The 24,598-nt window shown below is 33.4% G+C and overlaps 4 protein-coding genes across 9 annotated transcripts; 1 reads left to right on the top strand and 3 right to left on the bottom strand.

Annotated features, from left to right (window-relative positions):
- Positions 1-1,964: 1,964 nt before the first annotated feature.
- LOC105137892 (uncharacterized) lies at positions 1,965-3,573 on the bottom strand. Of its 2 annotated transcripts, none has more exons than XM_011043820.1 (2): positions 3,416-3,573; positions 1,965-3,184 (listed from the first exon to the last, which is right to left on the bottom strand). In XM_011043820.1, the coding sequence occupies exon 2, from the start codon at positions 3,081-3,083 to the stop codon at positions 2,199-2,201; it is 885 nt and encodes a 294-aa protein (XP_011042122.1). In that variant the 5' UTR covers positions 3,084-3,184; positions 3,416-3,573; the 3' UTR covers positions 1,965-2,198. The 2 variants fall into 2 exon arrangements, with proteins under 2 accessions (XP_011042122.1, XP_011042123.1); XM_011043821.1 differs by having other exon boundaries at positions 3,456-3,573.
- Positions 3,574-4,923: 1,350 nt separating this feature from the next.
- On the top strand, positions 4,924-9,412 carry EMB3131 (Pentatricopeptide repeat (PPR-like) superfamily protein). 5 transcript variants are annotated; one of them, XR_844666.1, is made up of 3 exons: positions 4,924-7,194; positions 7,333-7,478; positions 7,835-9,412. XR_844666.1 is itself a non-coding variant. In XM_011043819.1 (3 exons), the coding sequence occupies exons 1-2, from the start codon at positions 5,189-5,191 to the stop codon at positions 7,188-7,190; spliced, it is 1,923 nt and encodes a 640-aa protein (XP_011042121.1). In that variant the 5' UTR covers positions 5,100-5,188; the 3' UTR covers positions 7,191-7,194; positions 7,333-9,412. The 5 variants fall into 5 exon arrangements, 4 of the variants coding, with proteins under 4 accessions (XP_011042120.1, XP_011042117.1, XP_011042118.1 ...); XM_011043819.1 differs by having other exon boundaries at positions 5,100-5,454; positions 5,534-7,194; positions 7,333-9,412; XM_011043818.1 differs by having other exon boundaries at positions 7,366-9,412.
- An 887-nt stretch (positions 9,413-10,299) lies between these two features.
- Positions 10,300-12,335, bottom strand: LOC105137935 (uncharacterized). The gene is made up of 3 exons (XM_011043885.1): positions 12,203-12,335; positions 11,396-11,643; positions 10,300-10,773 (listed from the first exon to the last, which is right to left on the bottom strand). The coding sequence occupies exons 1-3, from the start codon at positions 12,333-12,335 to the stop codon at positions 10,603-10,605; spliced, it is 552 nt and encodes a 183-aa protein (XP_011042187.1). The 3' UTR covers positions 10,300-10,602.
- A 6,085-nt stretch (positions 12,336-18,420) lies between these two features.
- Positions 18,421-19,850, bottom strand: LOC105137890 (uncharacterized). The gene is made up of 2 exons (XM_011043814.1): positions 18,816-19,850; positions 18,421-18,497 (listed from the first exon to the last, which is right to left on the bottom strand). The coding sequence occupies exon 1, from the start codon at positions 19,768-19,770 to the stop codon at positions 19,075-19,077; it is 696 nt and encodes a 231-aa protein (XP_011042116.1). The 5' UTR covers positions 19,771-19,850; the 3' UTR covers positions 18,421-18,497; positions 18,816-19,074.
- Positions 19,851-24,598: the final 4,748 nt, after the last annotated feature.

The following is a 24,598-nucleotide window of genomic DNA, read 5'->3' as shown; positions in this document are numbered from 1 at the left end:
ATTTAATATCAAGAGATAAAATTTAAAAATAAATAAATTAATAAAACTTTCAAAACCCAATTTAATCAAGTGGGTTGACATGTGAATTTTATAACTTGATGTCATGACCTCGAGTTTTTTCTCTATTATTTTTTTTTTATGAAATTAACACTATTTTTTACTTTTTAGTTGAATAAAATATTAAGTGATTAACTAGGAAAAAATTATGTCAAAACCTGTTGGTTTTTTTTGCCACTATTTTTTATTAAAATAATATTATTTTTACTTCCTGTGCAATAAAAAATCCAATTAAACTTGGTAAACTCAATCATTCAACCCCACCCATGACTTGAGACATGATGGAGGTCGACTTCTATGCTGAATTTTAAAAAAATAATTAAAAAATATCAAATATAATATGAAAATTTAATGAAATTAAACAATAAGAGATGAATTTATCAAAAAATAATTAATCAAGAAGAGAACTCAAAATAAAAGGAATTGTAATCATAAAAATGAAGATCACATTCACAAAAAAAAGGAAATAAAATCAAATTATTATGTATGAAATCGAAAAATAAAATCCAATTAGAAAACAGATTAAAAGCAAAATAAATAGGGATTAAATGAATGATTATCAAATTTCATAAAAAATATAAAAAAATCAAATACCAAGAAATAAAATTAAAAATAAATAAATCAAATTCAACACAATTAAAAAATTAAGAATTACTTTGCAATTTTAGCACATAAATAAATAAAATTCAATACAATTAAAAAATTAAGAATCACTTTGCAATTTTACAAGGTTAGCACCCTTTTTAAAATAGGGGAGAAAGAAAAGAGGGAATGAAAAATTTATTACCAGAGCTCACTGTGGAAAGCTTGACATGATGATTTGAATATCACTTAAAAAAAAAACCTAATAACTATTAAGATGAGTTTCATATGCCGTTTAAAAGATGTGATTATCTTCTATTTACTGGCGCATGTTATTTTTTTATTTATAAAAAAGACTATAAAATACTCTTGACTCTAAGAGAGAGTTGCTCTACTCAATAGTTGAAAAAAAAACCAATGTCAAGAAACACAAAAAAGTCCTCTTGAGCTTAGGTGAAAAAAAAATTACCCCACGAGCTATTTGGAAATTAAAATATACAAAAAAAAAGAAAAGAAAAATTGAAAACACCCCCCAAACACTTAGCAGCCTTGTTTTTTTATTTTTTTCGAAGAGCATGGGCGTAATTACACCATGCAATGAAGTGTGAAAATACTATTTTACCCGTGTGTGTTCACTCCTTTGGTTTTTAAAGTGCAAAATCGTTATTGTACAGTGAAGAACACGGGGGAAATAGTTTTTGAGACGAAAGTGGGACAGGACCAGATAGATTGGCCGCTTGGGGATTCTTAATAGCAATGACAATTAGCATTGCGTCCCATGCACCAATATCGTATCTTACTCTTTCTCAAGTTATTATATAGGCTGGATTCGTTATGAATCAAATCAACATTTAAAGTTGTAATTCTTTCAAAATTGCACTTGCATTGTCAAAGATGAGACCATGCTGCTCCCTACGGCATGTTCAAAGTCCAACTATGCTATTAGTCAATTGCCATGGCCAGCAGGTACAAATCTCACATCTCATCCCGTTCTTAGAGATGATGATCTAGTGTCAGCAATTTTAGGAAACAGATACGAATGATAAGGGAAGCTCGAACACGATCATATAGGCAAAAAAATATTTGATTCCCTGTTTTTGCTGCAACTGCGAGGCTGCAAGATATGGTGTCGACGTGTTATTGAATCAGACTACCACGTTAGTGTTCCCGCCTTAAAAAGCATCAAAGCCGCCTTCATCCGCCATGTCAATTTTCCTTTACCAAGAGCAGTACGTTAGATAATGAGTTGTGCTGTTCAGCAATGCAAATTCTGAGGCAAATTGATATGGAAGTTGATCGTGAATGCAATGCTCGAAAGGATGCTATTCATGCTGTAAGCTACTATCTTTCACGCCTTTTCAATTTATCACACTTCCATCCTTGAACTTACCAAAAAACCCATGCTTATATTTACAATTAAGAAAACAGAAATTCCACACGGTAACAATTAAATATATACCATTCAACTAAAGCATAGAGTATTTGCTAACTTTACACAGAACGCAAACCTAGAACTTGGGTTGTGATCATGTTACTACTGTCAGAAGAGGTCTAATTTTTCATTGTTTCTCATCATTGTTGGCGTCCTCATCAAAAGCACACAGCAGCTCCTTCACATCTCTCTCCTCTATACTTGATTTCTTCACATTGCATCTCTCTCCTTCCCATTTATGCACAAGCCACAACTTCTCTCTTACCCGATGATTATTTTGCTCATCCTTTTTAATCCAACAAACCAGATTCTGCGGATTCTTAAACCAGCTCTTGTTCACTTTTGTATCTGAAATCAAAGTAAAAAACCTGGCCATTTGTTCAGATTCCATAAACACCTTCCCCCCCTTACGTTTCAAACCATGCCTCTCTATTCCAGTACTCAAAATCACCACACTACTCAGCGTTTTAGGCCGATGACTTAATATTACAAGAAAAAAGGACATCATCAGAGGATTCTTGACCTTTTCAATATCGAACCAGTCCCGTTTACGGTATAAACTTGACAATGATCCAACTTCAATAGCCACACACAGATGAGTGTGCATTTTATCGTTCATATCCTCTGCCTTCAGCTTGTACTTGAATGCATGTCCGCGATGCACTCCATAACAAGGGAGTAGTGACGGGCAAAGGCAGAGCTTGATTTTAAGAGATTTCATATAAGCAAACACTTTCATAATGGCAGGGATAGCTGATAGAGGAATGTGGTCATGTGATTTCCAGCAAGGGAGATACTTGCCGGCCTCTCCTGGATATGAGAATCTAAGAGAGACTGCATCCACTTTGGAGACAAGGGATTGCAAGTGCTTGCACACTAAACAGCAACGAATAAGGGTTTTGGGGTCTCCAGTTTTCTTCAAGATGATTATGATCAATTCATCCGGTAACTGGATGAATCTGTCCGAGGCATCCAAAATACGGCGTTTCTTTGTCAATTTGGATGCCGACATATCTTTTCAGAAGATTGGACTCAAAAGGTTTCTACTAAAATTAAAGATGATACTGTTTTAATCAAAACTGAATATGGTTGGCAAGGCTTCAATAACCTCTCCTGCAAAACAAATTCCAGGCTCAAACAATGAACATCAGAGAAATAACGACTGTTTATTCTACAGCATTAATCATATTCAAGATCTACACATTAATACTCCATTAACTATCTGAATTACTTTCCAAATTAAGAGAAGAGACTAAACTCAACTGACAGACCTCACCAATCAACCCAAAAAGAGAAGATTGAAAATTTGAAACCCCAAGATGAACTCAATATGCATACCCTAACCTGAGATAGAGAGTGACAGTTGAAAAGGTGATGCCTTTACCTCGAAGGATGATGATACATCGATCTCACCTCTTCTGGGGTTCCTAGAGAATCAAAACTCGAGAGATGGAGTGATCAATCTGTCTGTGAACTGGAAGATTAGGGTTTCGGGGGTAGAGAAATTTAAAACCCGGTCCGATCAAGCCGGATTTAAAAAAAAAAAAAAAAAAAAAAGAATCTAGGTGACTTGGTCAAAAATTCGGGTTGACTTTGTAAGATCTGATAAAAAAACCTAACTACAATTCATCATTTCATTGACCATTTATTTACTTTTAACGAAAACATAGTTATTTTTATTTATAAAAAAAAAATTATAATTAACTATGTGTGGAATGACGTTGTGATTTAATCAAAACCCTTAACTTAGATTTTGAATTAAATCAATCACCAACCAAGTTTATAATAATATTATTTTTGTTTTTTAAATAAAATTTGATATCAATCCTATTGGATTTTGATCAGATTTATTCTGATAATTACTGAAAACCATGATTAAGTAAATTAAAATATTTTTTAATTCATGTTTTAAAAATACATAAAAATAATTAATTTTTTAGATTTTTTATATTAATACATTAAAAATATTAAAAAAATATCAATTCAATAATCTTCTAATCAAATATACTTTTAAAATATATCTAAACACAATCTCAAATAAAAAAAAACAAAAAAAAAACGGTGCTAAATTAATATCCATTTCAATTCAATTTAAACAAAACTAATTCAATAGTCTTTGTAGTTTTTGAAGTTATATGTTTAGTCCTTACGTGTCCAATCTATTTATATCTTAGTCCTAACTAATAAAAAGCAAATCTGGTTAGTCAAGAGTAAAATTTTAAAGGACTAACAAAGAAAAACATTGTGCAATTTACAATGATTTTTTATTTATTGATGTATATTAAAATCAGAAAATATTTTAGTGTTGAATAATTTTTTTTATTATTATGTAAGAATTTTATCCATAAGAAAAGGAGGTACGTAAAAAAGCTTATCTTAAGATTGGGTATTGGAATATAATTATTAAACTTATAAGATAAATTAATTCAATAAATTTATGATTTAGCTCATGATTTATAAAAATCAGGGTAATCTCTCAGATTGACTAACAAATTGGATAATTTAATTAAGTTTGGTTGAGTTAAAATTAAAATATTTTTAAAAAATAAAAAAGTATTTTTACAAAAAAATAATAGAAACAAATTAATTCAATAACAAATAAATTACTCCGATGATTTAATGATATACAAGATGCTAGATCCATGATCTCTCGGCTGGGTTGATCTCCGGCGTCAGGCCTCCAATCGGACGGTGAGCAAATTCAACAAGTGGGTTAGTGACACGTGTTGCTACTTGAAGCCAAGCTTTGGGCTTGTTTTATAGGGCTAGAATTTGTTGTATTTGTGGACTATTATAGGTTTTATTGCCGGCCCAATTAGGCCCATTTATTTTCTTCTTCCCAATCTCCAACCGTCCAACATCTAAGAGCACCTGGAAGTGCTATAACAAGAACACAAGTAAACTGCCAAACAAACCTTGAAATTTACAAAAAATGCCACCCCAACCGCCACCTCCGCCACCGTCAAAACCCCTTAAACCCTACTTCTTCTACGGCCATCGTAAACCCTCACAAAACCGCCCTGTAGTCCGCGGTGGTCTCTTCACAAACCGTCAAACCGTCAAACCACAACCTCCAAAAAACCCCATCACCCCTTTCAAGCCATTCGATCTCCACAAATGGGACCCACAGAAAAACCTTCCCCACCAACCACAACCCTCCAAACCTCAATCTCCACGATCACGACACTCCCTCGCCCTCTCCCAACGCCTCTCCCCCATTGCCAGATTCATCCTCGACGCATTCCGCAAGAACCGGAACCAGTGGGGTCCAGAAGTGGTGACAGAGCTCTGCAAACTCCGGAGGGTGACACCGGACCTGGTTGCCGAAGTGCTGAAGGTCGAAAACAACCCTCAGTTAGCGACAAAGTTCTTTCACTGGGCAGGTAAACAGAAAGGGTTTAAGCATACTTTTGCTAGTTATAATGCTTTTGCTTATAATTTGAACAGGAGCAATTTTTTTAGAGCTGCTGATCAGTTGCCTGAATTAATGGAAGCACAAGGGAAGCCACCGACGGAAAAACAGTTTGAAATTTTGATTAGAATGCATTCGGATGCGAATAGGGGACTTAGAGTTTACTATGTGTATCAAAAGATGGTGAAATTTGGGGTTAAACCGCGTGTTTTTTTGTATAATAGGATAATGGATTCATTGATTAAGACGGGGCATTTGGATTTGGCATTATCGGTTTATGAGGATTTTAGGAGGGATGGACTGGTGGAAGAGAGTGTTACTTATATGATTTTGATAAAAGGGTTGTGTAAGTCAGGGAGGATAGAGGAAATGATGGAGGTTTTAGGGAGAATGAGGGAGAATTTGTGCAAACCGGATGTTTTTGCATATACAGCAATGGTTAGAGCTTTGACAGGAGAAGGGAATTTGGATGCTTGTTTGAGGGTTTGGGAGGAGATGAAGAGGGATGGGGTGGAGCCGGATGTGATGGCATATGTGACTTTGGTTATGGCGTTGTGTAAAGGAGGGAGGGTGGATAAAGGGTATGAGGTGTTTAAGGAGATGAAGGGGAGGAGGATATTGATCGATAGAGGAATTTATGGGATTTTAGTTGAGGCATTCGTGGCGGATGGAAAGATTGGGTTGGCTTGTGATTTGTTGAAGGATTTAGTGGATTCTGGGTATAGGGCTGATCTGCGAATTTATAATTCACTTATTGAAGGTTTTTGTAATGTTAAGAGGGTTGATAAGGCTCATAAGCTTTTTCAGGTTACAGTTCAGGAGGGTCTTGAACGGGATTTTAAGACTGTGAATCCTTTGCTGATGTCTTATGCTGAGATGAAAAAGATGGATGATTTTTGCAAGCTTCTTAAGCAAATGGAGAAGTTGGGATTTTCGGTCTTTGATGATCTCTCCAAATTCTTCTCGCATGTGGTTGGGAAGCCAGAAAGAACTATGATGGCCTTGGAAGTGTTTGAAGACTTGAAAGTAAAAGGTTATAGTAGTGTGCCTATCTACAATATACTAATGGAGGCTCTCCTTACGGTTGGAGAGAGGAAAAGGGCATTATCACTTTTTGGTGAAATGAAGGACTTAAATAAACCTGACTCGACAACTTATAGCATTGCAATTATATGTTTTGTAGAAGATGGAAACATCCAAGAGGCTTGTGTTAGTCATAACAAAATAGTTGAGATGTTCTGTGTCCCTTCTGTTGCTGCCTATTGCTCTCTTGCTAAAGGGCTTTGTGATAATGGAGAGATTGATGCAGCTATGATGCTTGTTCGTGACTGCTTAGCCAGTGTTGAAAGTGGGCCCATGGAGTTCAAGTACAGTCTCACGATTCTTCATGCATGTAAAACAGGTGGTGCTGAAAAGGTGATTGATGTGCTAAATGAGATGATGCAGGAGGGTTGTACTCCCAATGAAGTTATCTATTCTGCTATCATCTCTGGTATGTGCAAGCATGGGACAATTGAAGAGGCAAGAAAGGTGTTTACAGATTTGAGACAGCGTAAAATTTTGACTGAAGCAAAGACAATTGTGTTTGATGAAATATTAATTGAACACATGAAGAAGAAGACAGCTGACTTGGTATTGGCAGGACTAAAGTTCTTTGGTCTAGAGTCAAAGTTGAAAGCAATGGGTAGCACGCTTCTGGGAAGCTGAATAGGTATTTACTTCATCTGTTTGATTGCAACCTAGTATAGCATTTACTAAAAGCACAACAATTTGAGAGAGGGGATTTAATTTGCTGTTCGTGGACATGCAAATGTTATTCATGCCTAACATACAGAATAGTTGTTTGCAGTCACACCAGTGGAATATGGATCGTGTGTTGTAGGATAAGATTCTGATGCCCATTAGTGTGAGCATAGTGATGAATAAGACTCAGCGGACTGGTGAACCTGGAGTCAAGGTCTCACTTGGACATGATGCTCTTACAACACTCAATAGGTGGGTTCAAATCTCAAGCATGCCTTCTATTCATCATCAATCAGTCAGGCTGTGAAATGCCTGCAGAGTCGTTCCTTTTTTTTTTTGGCACCAATTCTCTCGACCAAACAGTTCTTGCTCATCCCATTTTGGTTTTATTACTCATGCATTTATTGTTATGTATAGGAAAAATGTGCAATTTTGTAATTTAAAAGATTAATGTCAAAGAACTTCAAGTCCGGGAGCATTTGATAGTTGCTAGTCAGTAATCAAACTGGTTGGTCAAATGCCTAATTTATCATCTTCTTTATGTTGACGCTTGCCTGTTGATTCCCTGAAGTGTCTTTGTAAACTGCATCCAAGTTTGCATTGGACAGGAAATATTACAATGTGATGCTTGAAGGAAACTGAGTAGTGCTTATGGATGATTGATGGATCAATTCCAGGGGTAGATCCTAGAAATTTGTACCAGTATAGATCCAAAAGTATGAATAACATTTCTTTCTTGTGCTGGGATACTGTCACTATGGAGAGGAATCTGCATTTGGTGTATATTGTTGTGGGACTTGTGATTGCTCTATTTTCAGTCTTAGAAAAGGAGAGGCCACCTCAAAAGGAGCTGAATGGGATAGAGTGGTCTCTGCTCATAGGGAAGCCTCTTTATAGAAGATTCTGTCTGCCTGCTTCTGTTATTTTTCATGGAAAGGAAAACATATAGAGGGTTGCCGGTGTGGGTCAAGAACACCATCAGATCGAGGACAATCATCAACTTACTCTTCTTTTCCAAAAGTTCCTATATTTATAAAGGTTCTCAAGGACAAATCATCCAAGTTTTAATTGCTTTTAACACCATTTGTAGCTGATTTGAGGAGTTACCAAAGTAAAAGGGATGCATATTTGATTGAAGAGTGAAAAAAGTTCTTCCACACTGGCTCAGTTGCTTCAGTAGCTTGCGGAGTTCCCTTCTTGCATTATGATTTCAGATATTCAGGAACACTGAGACAATGAGAAGAAGATTAAGAGCTTGTCACTGAAAAATTTGGTGGTCTACTGGTTTGATGACACCCCTTGTTCCTACAGAGGATACACCGTCAGCATTGGTGTTTTTTTGATAGTAACATGGAGCAGTGAAGCAGCCATGTATTGTTTAACTCTGTGATCGGAGCTTGTTTATATAATAACATGGAGCAGTGAAGCAGCCGTGTATCGTTCAACTTTGTGAGTGGTAATCTGGTAATGGTAATGGATGATGGAGTGCTGAAAGCTTTAAATATTTTTATGAGGAATTGGAACTTTGTTGGACATGGATTTCCTCTTTATCAAATCACTTTCAGCTGTGGGTAAAACAGCGACCCTGCAAAAATCTCATGTTGGACAAGGCAGGAAACACTTGGCTCTATTATGCATTTTGAAGAAAACAAATGCTGAACTACTGTCCCGACAAGTTAGAACTCTTAGCTTAAGTTGGAAACCTCTCTTTCTGTGATTTACATGTTTTTTTATAGACATCAGAAGAAAATTTAAGAATTTTGTTTCCCTTCCTAGAAAACTAGAAGACAAGTCTTCAAAGCTTTTGGTGCAACCTTGTAAACAGGCCTAGGGATATCACTGCACCAACAAATACTGGATATCCTCGTGTACCTTTGGTAGTATGAAGAACCAGATTAGAGCTGCTTGTGGTGTCAGGCAGCCTTGCATGAAGATGAGGCAGAAACCTGGTTTTGATCAGGCAGCCTTGCATGAAGATTAGGCAGAAACCTGGTTTTGATGTTCAGCAGATATTAGGTTGTATGGCCTTTCTTCCCAAGTTTCTTCGGCTTCAGCAGACACACTGTTATTATTTGTAAACTAAACAATTTCATGCCGAGCCAGTTTAACACATGCGGCTTGATTCTCCTGTAATTGGTGTCCAGATGATCTTTTCCATCACCAATCAACTATGAAAATATATATTATACAAACAACTCTGAATTATTGGTCATTTGGATGGATATGTATTTTTATTTTTATCGGATTAATGCCCCCTATAACCATGTCAAGTTATTCATAATTTTTTTTAGATTAACTCCTATAATTCTTGTCTTTTAATTTTAATACATGAGATCATTTGAGTGCAGAGCTTGTAAACTTCAAGCCATTTAAGATGTGATTGTATTATTGACACCTGGAGCTTGTATCACTGTTCGTTTTAAGCATAGTTGAAGATAAGCCCAAGTTTTGTGATTCTGCCAAAAAAATGATTTTTTTAAATTTTAAATTAATTTTTTTAATATTTTTAAATTGATATATTAATATAAAAAAAATTGCTTCAATATATTTCTAAATAAAAATATTTTAAAAAAACAATAACCATTCTTGTTTGCTATGCCATTAAACTAGCAAGTAATCAAAACTGTTGTTCTTTTTAAACAATATTACTTCGTTTATTATTATTATTATTTTTGTTTCGATCTTATTGAATTTGAATAGAGTATTAATAGAGTGTTATCATATCAATTTTTTTTTTATTCAACTTCTTGGATCAAGTTTTGAATTTCAAGTTTTTTTGTTTTTATATCAACATAACCAGAGTTCAACAACTAAGATTCTAAGTAGTGAATTATGTATCTCAAAGTGATTGTACGTTCAAACCCATTTCTTCATGTTCATCTTGCTGAAATTCCTTTTCTTCATCCAATGTATATCATATCTTTGTCCTAAGATTGGGAATTAGCAAACAAATGAAAGAATGGACCAATTCATTGTAGGAATCTTGATTGATTATCTTTGCGCATATATTGCAAACAATTCAAGAAAGAAAAGAAAAAAAAAGGGAACCATACTGAAATACAAGAAGCAGGACTTGAAACAACTCGGTGCAGCTCTGCTAGAACATAGATAGCAATTGCGGAGAAGAGGAAAACCATTTATTTCTCCAAGATCAATGCTATTACAATATTCTTTCATCTGCATTACCTAATGACGATGTTCACCATGCAAAGACGAATAGGAAAACAATTTAAACCAAAATTGGAGATGCAAAGTTACTATGACTATACTATTGGATTTGGATTAACAAGCTGGTCACGGACAATAAACTGAAAGAAGCTAAAATTTGCTTTCTCTATAGCTATGCCTAGTGACACATCCAAACTCCAGACTGAAATCATGCAAAGCATGGATGATGAAGCCTAGGCTTTCGCTTAGGCCGCTTGAAAGTTCTTGTACATGGATGCACTGTCTGCAATTCCTTCTCTAAAGAAATGTCAACAGTATCATCTTTCTCGTAGTCATCCTCATCGTCTTCTTCCTTGTCATCATCCACTTCTTCTGATTCCTTGATTAATTTCAAGCTTTAATTCGATGAAGTCGCGAAAGTCAAGAATTGTCCAAGGACAATCACACTATCAAAACACATAAATACATGAAACAAGCATTATAGGATCAATCTTCACACAGTCTAGGCATCTAAAACTGCATTCCATTAAATAAAACTAACACCAGAAAGTACTAACAGTGAAACTGAAATTGCCCCTTCACATAAAAAGAAATACAGGGAAAGAAAGAAAGAATGGCAAGAAATCCAAGCAGTAGGCATCTAATAGCTGAGTAGACTTGGTGTTAGTTTTAGCATTCAAGATCTCATTTTACTTCTGCCACAATCAGAAACAAGTATCCTGGCACATCTTGAACATTTTAGACATCTCAATTTGCATCGAGACTCTAAGATTAGAAATCTAGCTCATGCAATAATATACAATCATAATGGCTAAATGGACAAAACTTTGTTGGCAGCTAGTAAAATGGTCTATCAAATTCACCATTTCCCATGCTTGTTCACTACTAACATTAATCTATTTCTAGCCTAAAACACCAACAGCCAGAAAGAACAACACACTAAAACATGAAACCAAGACAACCCATTTAACAAAAGACTGAGAATTTAAGAATCAATGTACCTCTTCAAGATAGTCTTGGCCAAGCATATCAGCAATTCTAATAGAAGAAAAGATAGTGGCAGAAAAGAGAGAGAGATGGAGCAGGAATGCCAACACGCAGCTGTTGGAGCTTAACCATGCAGGTGTCACCAATATTTTCAAACTTCTCCTCCTCCGCCTCGGGTCATCGGTGATGAGAATTGCCGGAGGTAGGCAGGTGAAGGGGCTTAAAGAAGGCACGAGTGGGTGTGGGTAGGCAGGTGAAGGGGCTTAAAGAAGGCATGCACGAGTGGGTGTGATAGAGAGAGGGAGTGCGAGTGTGGAAGAGAAGGGGATTAAGATACTGACCATGTTTTTTTCGGTGGCACAATCGGAGTGGATATATAATTTGTATTTTTTTTATAATTTATGCTACCATGTAAAATAAAAAATACTGCAGATAAATTAGAAAATGAAATACTATATTCTTAAAAGAAAAGTTACTGGAACAGATAATTTAATTTTGTGTAAATTAAATGTGTTTGTTGGTGTTAATTATGTCATGTTGTGTTAAAAATTAAAAATTATATTTTAGATTTTATATAATAACTTAAACTTTAACACTAATTAAGATGATTTTATGTTAATAGTCATAGATAAATGCATTTTTATATTGGTGTGAGAACTAGATGTGAAACCTTAACCATTTTACTTGGAATTTAGAGCACCTAAACTTGCAATTATTGGCCATGCATGCATTGGCTTAATTACTCCGTAGTTTTAACATGGTGGCAGCCTGTTATCGTCTTTGTGTGTCCACCCACATTGTCCATTCATCGCTTTTCTAACCCATTAAAGCACTAGTTTCCCCACGCAAATGCGAAATCCAAGAAGACCACCTTACCATCGTCTCCAAAAACGACACGATCTCCATCAGAGCACTCCCATATCTTAGCTGGGGCGGCGCTAGGTTATGTTCCATGCTCGGGATCGCACAACCACCTTGCAGCATCACAAGTTCCGGGTCTGATGAAAGTGTTTGTCAATGTGAAATCTCTCAAGATTAGGCATGCGTGCATTTTTCCAACTTTATCTCTCACGACAGTGTTTTTCCAACCCTGACAGTAAAGTTTCATATCTACCTGTTAGAACAACAAATCTTGGCGTGCATAATCATCCACACAAGATGTGTTCATGGCTTGGCTTGTAGAAAAGTTCACCCCAAATGTCCTAATCATAATTAAGACTCTCTTCCAAGTGCTAATTTCATGCTCTAGGAACAGGTCATAACAATTGGATCACTTCATTTACATGCAGCTAGCTAGTGCCATCATAAGGCGGAAGAGACTCAAGTTCCTTAACCACTATCTGTAGGATCGATGCTGCTTGTTCTTGTCTTAACCAGTTATATACTTAAGAGTTTATTAATAGACCCATTATTATGAGCGCTATTGCAATCGGATCAAAATCAAGCGAGAATAAAAGGGGAAAATAGTAAATAATCCAAGCATCAAATAACCATCTTGACATTAAAGTTTAAGATCATAGATATATAATAAAAATGACTTTATATTATGAAAGCTTTGTGAAATTGAAATTTAAATTGGCACATTAATTACTACATTTAAATGAAAAATGACTTTGTGTGTGTGTGTAGAGGCTTTACACATCACATCACAACATAGCATGATCCATATCATTTTGTTGCATCAGGAATCCTAGTAAATTAATTAAAAACTGATATCAGTTAACGTACATTATGGTTCAGCTCATTCTCGCAGGAAAACAGAATAAAATCGAAACACGATGAGTAACCATTAAGAAGTTTCTCTTTGGAACTTGAAACTTCATCGATCACTTGCATCCAAACTTCAAGACGATGTCTTGAATAATCCAATTTGCCATATACTTATTTGAGTTTTGGGTCGAATGATATACATCCCAGAACATATGCTTTTGAGGGTCTGAACAAGGTGGCTTACCTTGATCAATGTAGCAACCTTGAGTTATATATTCAAATCCTGCGCAGTGACAAGTGATCAAGTAAAAGTGTCAGTTTCTATCCACTTATTTCAATATCTACGCAGTTTTGAAAAGGGATTTCAAATATACTTACCAAATTTCTTGTAATTGTCCATAACAAACTGCATCGCATTATAATAATCACCATATACTATAGACACTCCAGGGTATTTCTTTCTCAATTTCTCAAGCTTTGCTTGCAGAAGATCATTGTGATAGTTGAAAAAATCATTGTACTCCTTTACACAACCATATTTGTCTAGTGTGTTAGATTCTGCGAACTTGCTAACATAGCCTGGTGCACAACCTACCCGGTAGATTCCAGGGACAAGAACTCGAGTGACACCATAATGAATGACTTTCTGTGTAGCCAGAGGTGCAAAAACATATTAATTGAAGAATCAAATATGATCATGTTGGTTTAATAAAAAATTAGCTAAGAAATTAACGCAGCATTGTTACAGATATGGAAATACTCGTTTTACGAGTACGTTGACTTACTTCAATGGCTTTCTTGATGCTTTTTACGTTGTCAGATACAAGGCCCATCCTATTCACCTCCTCAATTGTTTTACTGGCAAAGTGAAATGCCATGTTATAGTCATTTGCTCCAATCTCTCCCATTATAAAGAGAGATGACTTGAGTTTTTCCTTGCAATCTGTTAGACATATAAAATATAAACAATTAATATTAGTTATAATATTAACTTAAATTAATGACAAGTTTATTCTATGATAATACAAGGATCATTTCCTGGTTATGGGGGTTAACCAAGTGACACACCAACTTGAGATTTGGCCAGGACTAGGTCAATGGAAAAATCTGTTTTTTTTTTACTAAAATATTTTTTAATAAAAAATTAAATTAATTTAAATTAATCCACTAAATTCATCACCTACGGATCTGGGCTATGAGCCGGGTCGACCCTTGGTCATGTCTTATAATACAAGAATTGCTTTACATGTATAGAAGAGCCATGCTACAGGAGAAAGCAATAACCTTTAGGTTTTCGACAGAATCCTTTTAAGTATCTGTTGAACCATTGAAGTTGTGTGCCGAGAGTATTAACAATAACTCCAGCATCCACCTTCAATTTTGGCACAAGAACTTTAGCTGGTAAAGTTGTAGCACCAGAAAATGCAAAATTCACTCCATTGTGAGAGTCCGTTTCATTTGTATTCAAATAAGCTTTGATGGATGAAAAACCGGCCGACTTCACTGCAAAATGAAGAGGCATAAACAATTTAGCGACATAGCTATGTAGTTTAGGTCGAGTCTTATTACTATGCTTGAAAAACATGTAATAAAGAAGAATAAAAGTAATAGAAATTGTTTTCTTACGAATGTAGTCAAGCGGTACCAAGGATCTAACAGCTGTGCCGTCAGGAAGGCGAGTTTCCGCTACACTAGAATTTATTCTGATTTTGTTTCCTGTGTTTGACAATGAATCACCAATATTATATATCGCATCAAACCCGCAAATCTTAAGTTCTTGTGATTCAAATCCATCAATTGCGCTCACTTTGGACAAAAGAAGAGCTACAATGCAGCTTAAAACAATAAGAACATGAGATAGAACAAGTTCGGTGGGAGCCATAATGGCTTTAGGAGAGTAATATATCTTCTTTATGTTTTTCTATGATCTCTCTCTGGGTTTTCAAGTTGAAGAAATTATCTAGAACTGTTACTATATACGGCCATTTCTATGACAGATTAAGCAGACAGAGAGGAACAACTAATGACAAGTAATATCCTGAAATATCTCGAGTCTCCATGTCTATTCTTTTCGCTCATGTGTTGCAATTTGCTGTGTCAGTTAAATTGCTAATTATAGTGAAATATTCCAGGAAAAATCCTATCGCAATTTGTTGAAGGACATCTTTTAGTTTTAAGTCAGTTAAATGATTTGGCATGCATAGCTAGCCAAGTCCGAGGGAAAGTTACATCCATTGTTTTTTTTATTTGTTTTATGGACGAGAGAATATTTTTATTAATCAACTGATTTAGCCAATAAAAACAATGCTAAACAGGAGAGAAAAAATAACTATAAATAAGCCAAAAATTTGCAAATGAAACATGGCATGTTAGCTCACTAAAAACAGACAAATCAGGCAAATTATAGATATATGAAAGAGAACTATAACCAATCAACCATAGCAGCTTCTATATGAATTTCCTGCTTGGCCAAATAATCTGCTATATGGTTACTTTCTTTATGAACATGTGAAAAATTCACATCAGAAAGATGAATCGGAGATGCCATTGAAATCAATTTGTAACTACCCTAAGCTCGCGCTATTGCTTCATTTTATTTAAGTAATTGCATTGTATAAATCAAGACTTCACAATCCAATCCTTAAAAGATATATAACAGCAATCAATTTTTAAATGAAGAGCTTTTGAATTGACAAAACTTCAGCTTCATTGAGTTCTTTAATACATCTGGAACATGAAAAGTATCGCAGGATGATGTTGAATGACAATGTTTTTTATGATAAGCCTCGTGATGAGGTGTGTTGGAAGGAAAAGTTTTTGGGTATATTCATGAAATTTTGATTATGAAATTTATAAGTCGTTAACTAATATTAAATTTAATAGCAAACTCAATGATATGTAAAAGTTCGAGTAAAAAACTAATTATATAAGGAGAAAAAACATTACCCTTGGTTTATTCTATTTAAGGTAATTGAGTTGCATTATTATTTGATTGTTTTTATAGGTTAATTTTTAATTTGTTGATTTTCTTCTAAAATATAAGGCAAATTTCCTTTTGTAAGAAAATCTCTATCTTATTATGTTCAATTTTAATCATTATAAAATCTAAATTTTAGCATCACATTTATTTTTCATTTAATATGTTTAATACATGAAGGTGTACTATATTATGTAGTTTTACACCCTTAAATATTAAAATTTACATTTAAATCCTAATATAAAAAGAACAAAATAATTGGTGAATGATTTTTAATATTTTAACTAAATCCTAATGGTTTTTTAAAATATGAGAAAGGTAAATATTTTTTAATGAAAACATGCTTGGAAAACTTTTAGGATGTGCCATATGTATGAAAAAAATATTTTTTTAAAAAAGAGAAAATTCAGTTATAATTAAAAAAAATTAGGAGCGTTTTTGAGAAAACTAAGTATTTTAATGTTGGATTTGTATCTTACAATGTAGATATACAACCCGATATTATACAAAATTGATAGAAAAATATACAAGAAAATCACAATATTGTTTAAAATACTTTTGAAATCTTTTAATTTTTTTTAATATCATATATTATTATATTATTATTATCATATTAGGTGATATCTGTTATATTTTTGTCTATCTTGAAGAGATTTTATTCACTAGTAGTAACTCTATTTTGGTTTAATATCTCATTATTTTACTAAGTTTTGAGTTTAAACATCGTGATTCAGATGCTACTTATTATTTTTTAAGAATTGATGTAAGTTTTGCTAGTATGTGTCTTATGCTTAGTCATAAAAATTATGTTCTTGATATCTTTTACTATACTGGTATGCCATTGTTCAAACATGTTGATACTTTGGCCATGCATAGTATATATGGTATGATATCTAAAAGGTATGACTTCTTTTGACTTGCATTGTAGTTCTTCTTTATCTTTTCATGATTTTACTTATACTAATTGAGTTGATAATATTGATAATTATAAGTTTATAGATCGGGGCTTACTTTTTCTCTTTTTATACCACTCTCGTTTCATTGAAATCTAGCGAGCAACAAATTGTTGCTTGCTTTTCTACTAAAATTAAGTATAAAGTTTTAGCTGATGACACTGCTGAAGTTCTTTGCTATCTTTTATCAGATTTATATTTCTTTTCTAGTTTTATCGCTATTATTTGGTATGACAACTTGTGCAGGACTTATTTGTTTGCTAATATAAATTTTAATACTCATACCAAATATATTAAGGTTGATTATTACTTTGTTCAGGATAGAGTAATTAACAAGAAAATTTAGATTCACTTCATATCCTCTAAAAACCAACTCATTCATGTTTTTACTAAGTTGTTGCCTCACTTTTTCCCTGCTCATTTATTATCGAAATATCAAGATTTCATGTAGATATCCTATCTTCATCTTGGGAAATTGTATTATGAAATGTATTATCTTATATAAAATATTGTAATTACCTTGTATAGAGTTATTATGTGTGGTCTTTAATATGTTATATAGAGATATTTTATGTAGTATGGTCTACATTATCATCTATATGTTATCCTCTTCATACATACATACATACATACATACATACATACATATAGAGAGAGAGAGAGGAAGGCTGCCACATTAAATATAGCCATCTATTTTTCACAAAATACTATTCTATTATCTTTTTTTTTTAATTATTCATCTGGTACATAAAATAAGTGTGCTGAAAGTTAGATCCCCCTGGAATCTCGTAAATCACTATGGACATTGAAAATCTCAGAGAAGAAAACGGTATGTGGAGCTTTATTAATTAGTATATTGTTGTGCCTTAATGAATTTTTAATGAAATTCTGCCATCAGTTCAACGACCTTAGTTGATGCACTCTCTGCCTAGATCGTACGAGTTAAGTGTAAAACAAATAAAGCACGAGATAGAGCAACGTCTAACAAATCAGTAAAGCTCTAGAAATCCAACTAAAAATCAAACTAGACGATGAAAAATCAAGCTAAAAACCAACCTCAATTTGGCATCTATGATCAAAAATCAATTTATTTCTAGCGAGCCAAATTCCCCCGCAAAATAACACAGGGCACCATGCCCACAATTAATTATTACTCAAAGTGTGCATCAAATCTATTTTCTAGGTATATAAAAACAAGTGATACATAATTTCAAGATAGCATCATGCATGCATAGAAACTAAAACATGAAATATAAAACCATAAAATACTAACGTGCAGTATAGTTTCATGTATCTCTCCAACTACTTCAAACTAAAGCTTAATTCTTTTATAAGGTCAAAACACAAGATTTAATGAGAATCTTTAAACAACATATGAAATCCTCATGTGAAGCTTGAATTTCTGTTTAATCCCTAATGACTGCGGCGCCATGCCCTGCCTAGAAATTGTCTCCAATCCATAACTCCTGGTAGCCCCTAATTAAAATGAAACATCAAAGTTCAAAACTACAGGTATATATATATATATGAAAATGAAACATCAGAGCGCAAAATTACAATTGTCATCACTTAGCACTTGTACAGATCAGAGGATTCCAACAAGCCAAGATAAAAAAAAAAGGTTTAATTCTCTTTTTCGTACTGTTAAATGTTAATATCTATTGAGATTCTGTAAAAAATAATTCAATATTAATAAAAACAGTTTCTAATTTCATTGAAGTTACATAATTATGTGTGTGTGTGTGTGTGTGATGATCATCTCATAGAACAAGAAGTAAAGTGATCAAATCTTACTATTCACTGTTTCTCATCGCAATCGTCGTCGTTGGCAACCCCCAGTAATTCTTTCACGAACATCTCCGAAACAGTAGGGTTATCAATATACCTTTTTCCCATCACTGTATCTCCTGTATGCAATGATTCCCAATGTTTAACATGCCACAATTCATCTCTACACCAATTATTATTTACAAAGCTCTTAAGCTGATAAACAGAATTCCGAGCATCCTCAAGCCAACCTTCGACACTTGCGTTTGGTGGCAAATTAGTGAAGTCATCCAACTGTTTTTCTGTTCATAAACACCTTCCCATTATACGAAGCCCACATCTTTCTGGTCATTAACACCTTGTTTCCATAAAAATCCGGCATCTTAACGAAAGAAATCACTACGCTACTCAAAGTTCTAGGACGATGCCGTAATATAACATCAAGACATACGTCACTTGCATATGAAATTGGATGTTGGCTCAACATGGGGTTAAAAAACCTATCCATCGCTACTATCATTCTTCTCCGTAAAAACCCAACCTTGACAGCGTAGCAACTGTCGATACGGATATCCTCTCCATAAATCATGGCCTTAATCATCAACAAGTTATCGGCCTGATTTCGTGGGTTAAGAGTTGGAAAAGTGCATAACTTAATCTTGAGAGATTTCACCTCGGCAAACACTTTCATGAGACCAGGAACTTGTGATGGTGGAAGGTGGTTGTGTGATTCCGAGCATGGAAGCCCACCGCCGCAGCTTGGATAAGGGAGTACTCTGACAGAGATCGTTTCGGTTTTGGAGACGATGGCATGCCATTGCTTCGATACAACTGAGCAGAGAACTAGGGTTTGGGTATCTCCGATTTTTTCCACGATTGTGAAGATTATATCCTCTGGTAGTTCGCTGAATTTGTCTTCCAACTCGTCAGAGTTGTGATCTAAGCTCCTGCCGCATTGCTTGGTTTGAATGGATCTTGTCATATTTAGGAGACTATCGAGAATGGAGAAAAAAGCCCCGGAGATATTGATGTATAGGATGTTGCCCTAGCAAGGGTTGAAAGTTTTTGTTACTTGCGTTTGCTCATGTCAGATAAACATATGACATATTTATAACTAATAAAAGGATAAAATCTCCAACTTTTTTTTTCCCGTTTATTTTACAAATTCCTATAATTAGGTGGATACATGAGAATTAATCTAAATATTGTATTACTATCATAGTTATTATAAAAAATATATATGTGGTATTCTAGTTTAAATCAATCTCTGAGTAGATGAGTTATAAATTAAATCGATTTGTTATGTTGAACCGGGTTTAATGAATATGTTGGTTATCCGTATTGAACCTCTTTATTTTTATTTACCATTGCTTCTACTTTGGAGAGATTGATTGATTTATTTTTTCAAAATAAATAAATAAATAAATAATCAAAAGGGGTTCATATTTTGTTCATTGAATATAAAGCAGGTAAACACAATCGTGTAGCAAGCACTACCTATCATGTATACGTGGTGAGTTTATCATTCAAAAATAACATTTATCAAGTGCTGCATATTATTTTTATCGACATTTTTTTTTCATGAATTGGTTTCCTATGAAACCGGTTTTAGAGGTTTCTTTTGTTAAAATTAAATTGAAATTTTGGAGGAAACAAAATTTATTTATCATAAGATTTTGAGGAAATAAGTTTGTTATCAACAAATAAAAATCAAGAAAAGACTATACAAGAGCCGAATGTCCAAACATTAACACGTGGCCATAGTTTTAAAACTTGAAGGCTTGACCACGGATTTGGTTTATTTGGGATTGGAATAAAATTAGATTGACAAAAAAATACAAAAAGAAATCGGTATGACCTGATGAGTAGACCCGATAAGACCCAGTTAAAAACTAGGTTGTAATCCGTTGATTTTTTTGTTTTTACTAAAATAATATCATTTTAATTTTAAATAAATTAACCCGAATAATCTGGTGTCTGATCAAAACCTAAAACCTAAGCTTTAGACTAAACTGAGTGTAAAAACTATATATATATATAGCTATGGTGAGGTTGGCGGAAGCTCAGCTTGACTTCAAGAGATTTAAGGTTTTCAAACACCTTCTTGAAAGGAGATTGCTGATCAGATAATAATCATCATCATCCATTGTTATGAAGTGTTTGCGGGAGAAAGTATTAATTTTGGAGACAAGGGAAGCCCAGTCTTCGCAAACAGCTAAGCATTATATTAGTGAAGTCAAATTATTATTTACAAAGCTCTTAAGCTGATAAACAGAATTCCAAGCATCCTCAAGCCAACCTTCGACACTTGCGTGTGGTGGCAAATTAGTGAAGTCATCCAACAGTTTCTGTTCATAAACACCTTCCCATTATACGAAGCCCACATCTTTCTGGTCATTAACACCTTGTTTCCGTAAAAATCCTGCATCTTAACGAAAGAAATCACTATGGTACTCAAAATATATATTATTTTCATATATTTTTAAATAAAAAATACTTTAAAAAATAATAATAACTACATTCTCAAACACCTTCTTTTAAGTAAAAAATACTTTAAAAAACAATAACAACTACATTCTCAAACACCTTTTTCATCCAACCTTTGTTCATGATCTTTCTAGATGATATTGGAATCGTTACGGCGAGTACTCTCTCCAAAGACAATCCTAGATGATCTTTCTAGATGATATTGGAATCGTTACGGCGAGTACTCTCCCCAAGGGCAGTCCTAATCATCAATTAATCCTGTGTTTTTCATTTTCTTCTTGTTTTCTCATGTTTTTTTCTTTCTTTCAAATCACATGCAAAACCTTAAAAAAAATCTATTATTTCTAACATCCGTGAGGATGTAATGATTTTTCAATGAGAATAAGTTTTTTTTAATAATTTACCTCATTATTTTATGATTTTACTAATTGCACTTTTATATTGTGTAATTTATTAGAAAAAGAACATGCATGGTTGTCGTCCATTGAGCTAAGAACTCATGGGCGCATGTAACTTAATTATAGGTAAATCCATACCTCTTGACTAGATTTTCCATCACTTTCTTGCATCCATTTCTTGATAACCTTTTATTTGAACTTCAATCATGAAGGCATATAAATATTATCCTGATCATAAGCAATAACAGCCTAGGGATTTTCCGTTGCTTTCAATGATTGATCAATAATTGTTCTTGGCAAGATGTGATGTCCCTTGTAATTAAGGATTCCACACGTCAAATTTATTAAATTCAAGATATTGATCTAAAATAATATAATTTCAAGATATTTCTTATAAAAAGTTAAAAACATTAATATTCTTTATAAAATAAAAAATAAATTGAAATTAAGCTTTAATCATTATTTTTTTTTTAAAAGATGGGGCTCAGGACAGTCTCCGGTGCCAAATCGATCTGTCGGGCATATTTAATGGCACTGAATAAAGTGGGAATCCAAGAAAGAAAATGAAAGACAGAAAAAATCACTTCGGTCCCAACATGAATACTTTTATGGTAACGCATCGAAATTAGAGATTTGTCAATTCCTTGCTTGGGCCCGGCCCAAATGTTGATCTGCCGGTCCATATGCATATGGAATACCGAACAACAGCTGTCAGGTCGTTTCCATTTTATCAATTCAAGCCACATCTAGCGATGGTTCAGATACATCACCCTTTTCGCATATCTCTTCCTTTTCTTTTGCTTTTGCTTTTTCTTTTTATTGGAAAGTTTATTGGATCTTGAGTATGAAATATGATTCATCAGAGATTATTTAGTGATTTCTCGTTTCATTCCTATGGAATTAAATATAGTTATAAAATATTTATTTTAAAAGGAATTATTAAGAGTATATTTGAGAATATAATATCAGATATTTTTGAAAATAATTAAAATAATTTTTTAAAAAATATTTATTTTTTATATCAGTATATCAAAATAATCTAAAAATTATAAATTTTTTTAAAATAAAATAAAAAATATTATTTTGATACATAATTCCAAATAACCCATATACATTGAATTCACAATGTGATAGGATGGAACAATTCTATAAGGTGTCTTTTGACTATAAAAAGATGGCAATTGAGGAATCCTATGATGTTTCTATTTCAATTTCAATATGGGTAATAAAAACTCAAAACAAAATTTATTATTTTTTACATCAAATTATTAAGATAATACAAATAATAAAGATGATGATGGTGATAATGATAAGTCAATAATAAAATAATAATAATAATAATAACATATTTCAAAATAAACATAATCAATGTCACTACCATGAGATATGATGATGAGAAAAAAATAATGGAGATTTTAGAAAAGTGTTAGTGATGATAATGATGATAAAAAAAATTAATATATCAATTATGATGTTGATGATAATGTTATATATTTTTTTAAAAAATTTCATAACCACCACCAATATAGTATTTATGGAAATAGTGGTTAAGATAATGATTGGGCAGAAATAGTTGATATATATATAAAAACAAATATAATATTACATTATTTTTTAAGAAAAAGTTGTTATTATCCTTTTTTATTCCCACTTCCTTTATGAAAATAAAAAAATGTTTAATTTTGATTTTTACTCTTATTTTATATAATTTCTTCCAACCAAACATGTATAAAATTATACTAAAACTTTCTTTTTTATTACTGCGATTCCATTATGGGTTACCAAATATTAACTACTGTTGAGGATTGTGGTGCAAAATGTCTTTTGAATAATTTTTTCACATAAAAATATATTAAAATGATTTTCTTTAATTTTTTAATTTTTAATATCATACATTAAAACCATTAGAAAACACTAAAAAACATTAATTTAATTTTTTTAGGTTAAAAGCATTTTTTGAAAAATTCAAAATTAAAAATAAAAGCACTCTTAAAGACACTCTTAATCAATTATTTCTCTTAGTTTCTAACTTCCTGGACAAGTCGTCTCATTTCAGCTTGATGGGAGGAGGCTTACAAGAATTCTATACACAAATTTGTTCCTTTTTTACAATTTTTTTCTCCCCTTCAAAGTTTGTACTATTTGGAAAATGAGAGGATTTGGACGCGTCTGGTTTTATGGCATAAGAATTTAACATTGAAGGGCCCGACGTCCACTTGCGAAAGTGAATGTGTACCACCATTGTTATTATATGCAAGATGTCCTTGATTTCTAACAATATTGATTGGTCTTCGACTTAAACCAATGCTCAGGGATAGCACATGGACTCTCAAAAAAAGTATATGCACATTATGTGTATGAAGACAAATCTCGAAACAATTATATACACTATGCTCAGGGATAGCACATGGATTCTCGAAATCGACTTCGAAAGGGAGAGAACAAGAGAAAGATATTGATGGCTAAATATGCAGAGGGCGTTTGAAGGGGGCAGAATACTTTCAAAAGTCATTCAAACAAGCGAATCCATGCTTTTTATTTGGTTCAAAAGAGAGCATGCTTATTTCTTGATGGGACGTATGAAGAGTCTAGGGCAACATTCAATTTGAGATTTGTGGGAATCATTCTCTTTTACACTTGTATTATTGGAAAATGATATGTTTTAAATTAATTTGGCCCAAGAAAATGACATTCAAAGGTTGAATTGAGGTAGTGTCATTGTAGTGTTATATTGGACCCGATTTATACATGTCTTGGGAGCTAGTCAAGGCGTGATTAAGTCAAGTCCGTATCAAACTTGATTGTCTAGATTGTTATGTTTTTGATGCTCCATACATGTATGTTTCCATATCAAGTTTAGTGAATGATTGCTAGAACCAACAAATCTTTAAAGGCTTGCCTTTGAATTAATGATCCATTTTCTCT

Source organism: Populus euphratica, unplaced genomic scaffold, assembly GCF_000495115.2.
Source record: "Populus euphratica unplaced genomic scaffold, PopEup_1.0 scaffold70.1, whole genome shotgun sequence".
NCBI classification, from domain to species: domain Eukaryota; kingdom Viridiplantae; phylum Streptophyta; class Magnoliopsida; order Malpighiales; family Salicaceae; genus Populus; species Populus euphratica.
The sequence above is the reverse complement of the archived record's forward strand: the minus strand, read 5'-3'. Positions and strand labels throughout refer to the sequence as shown.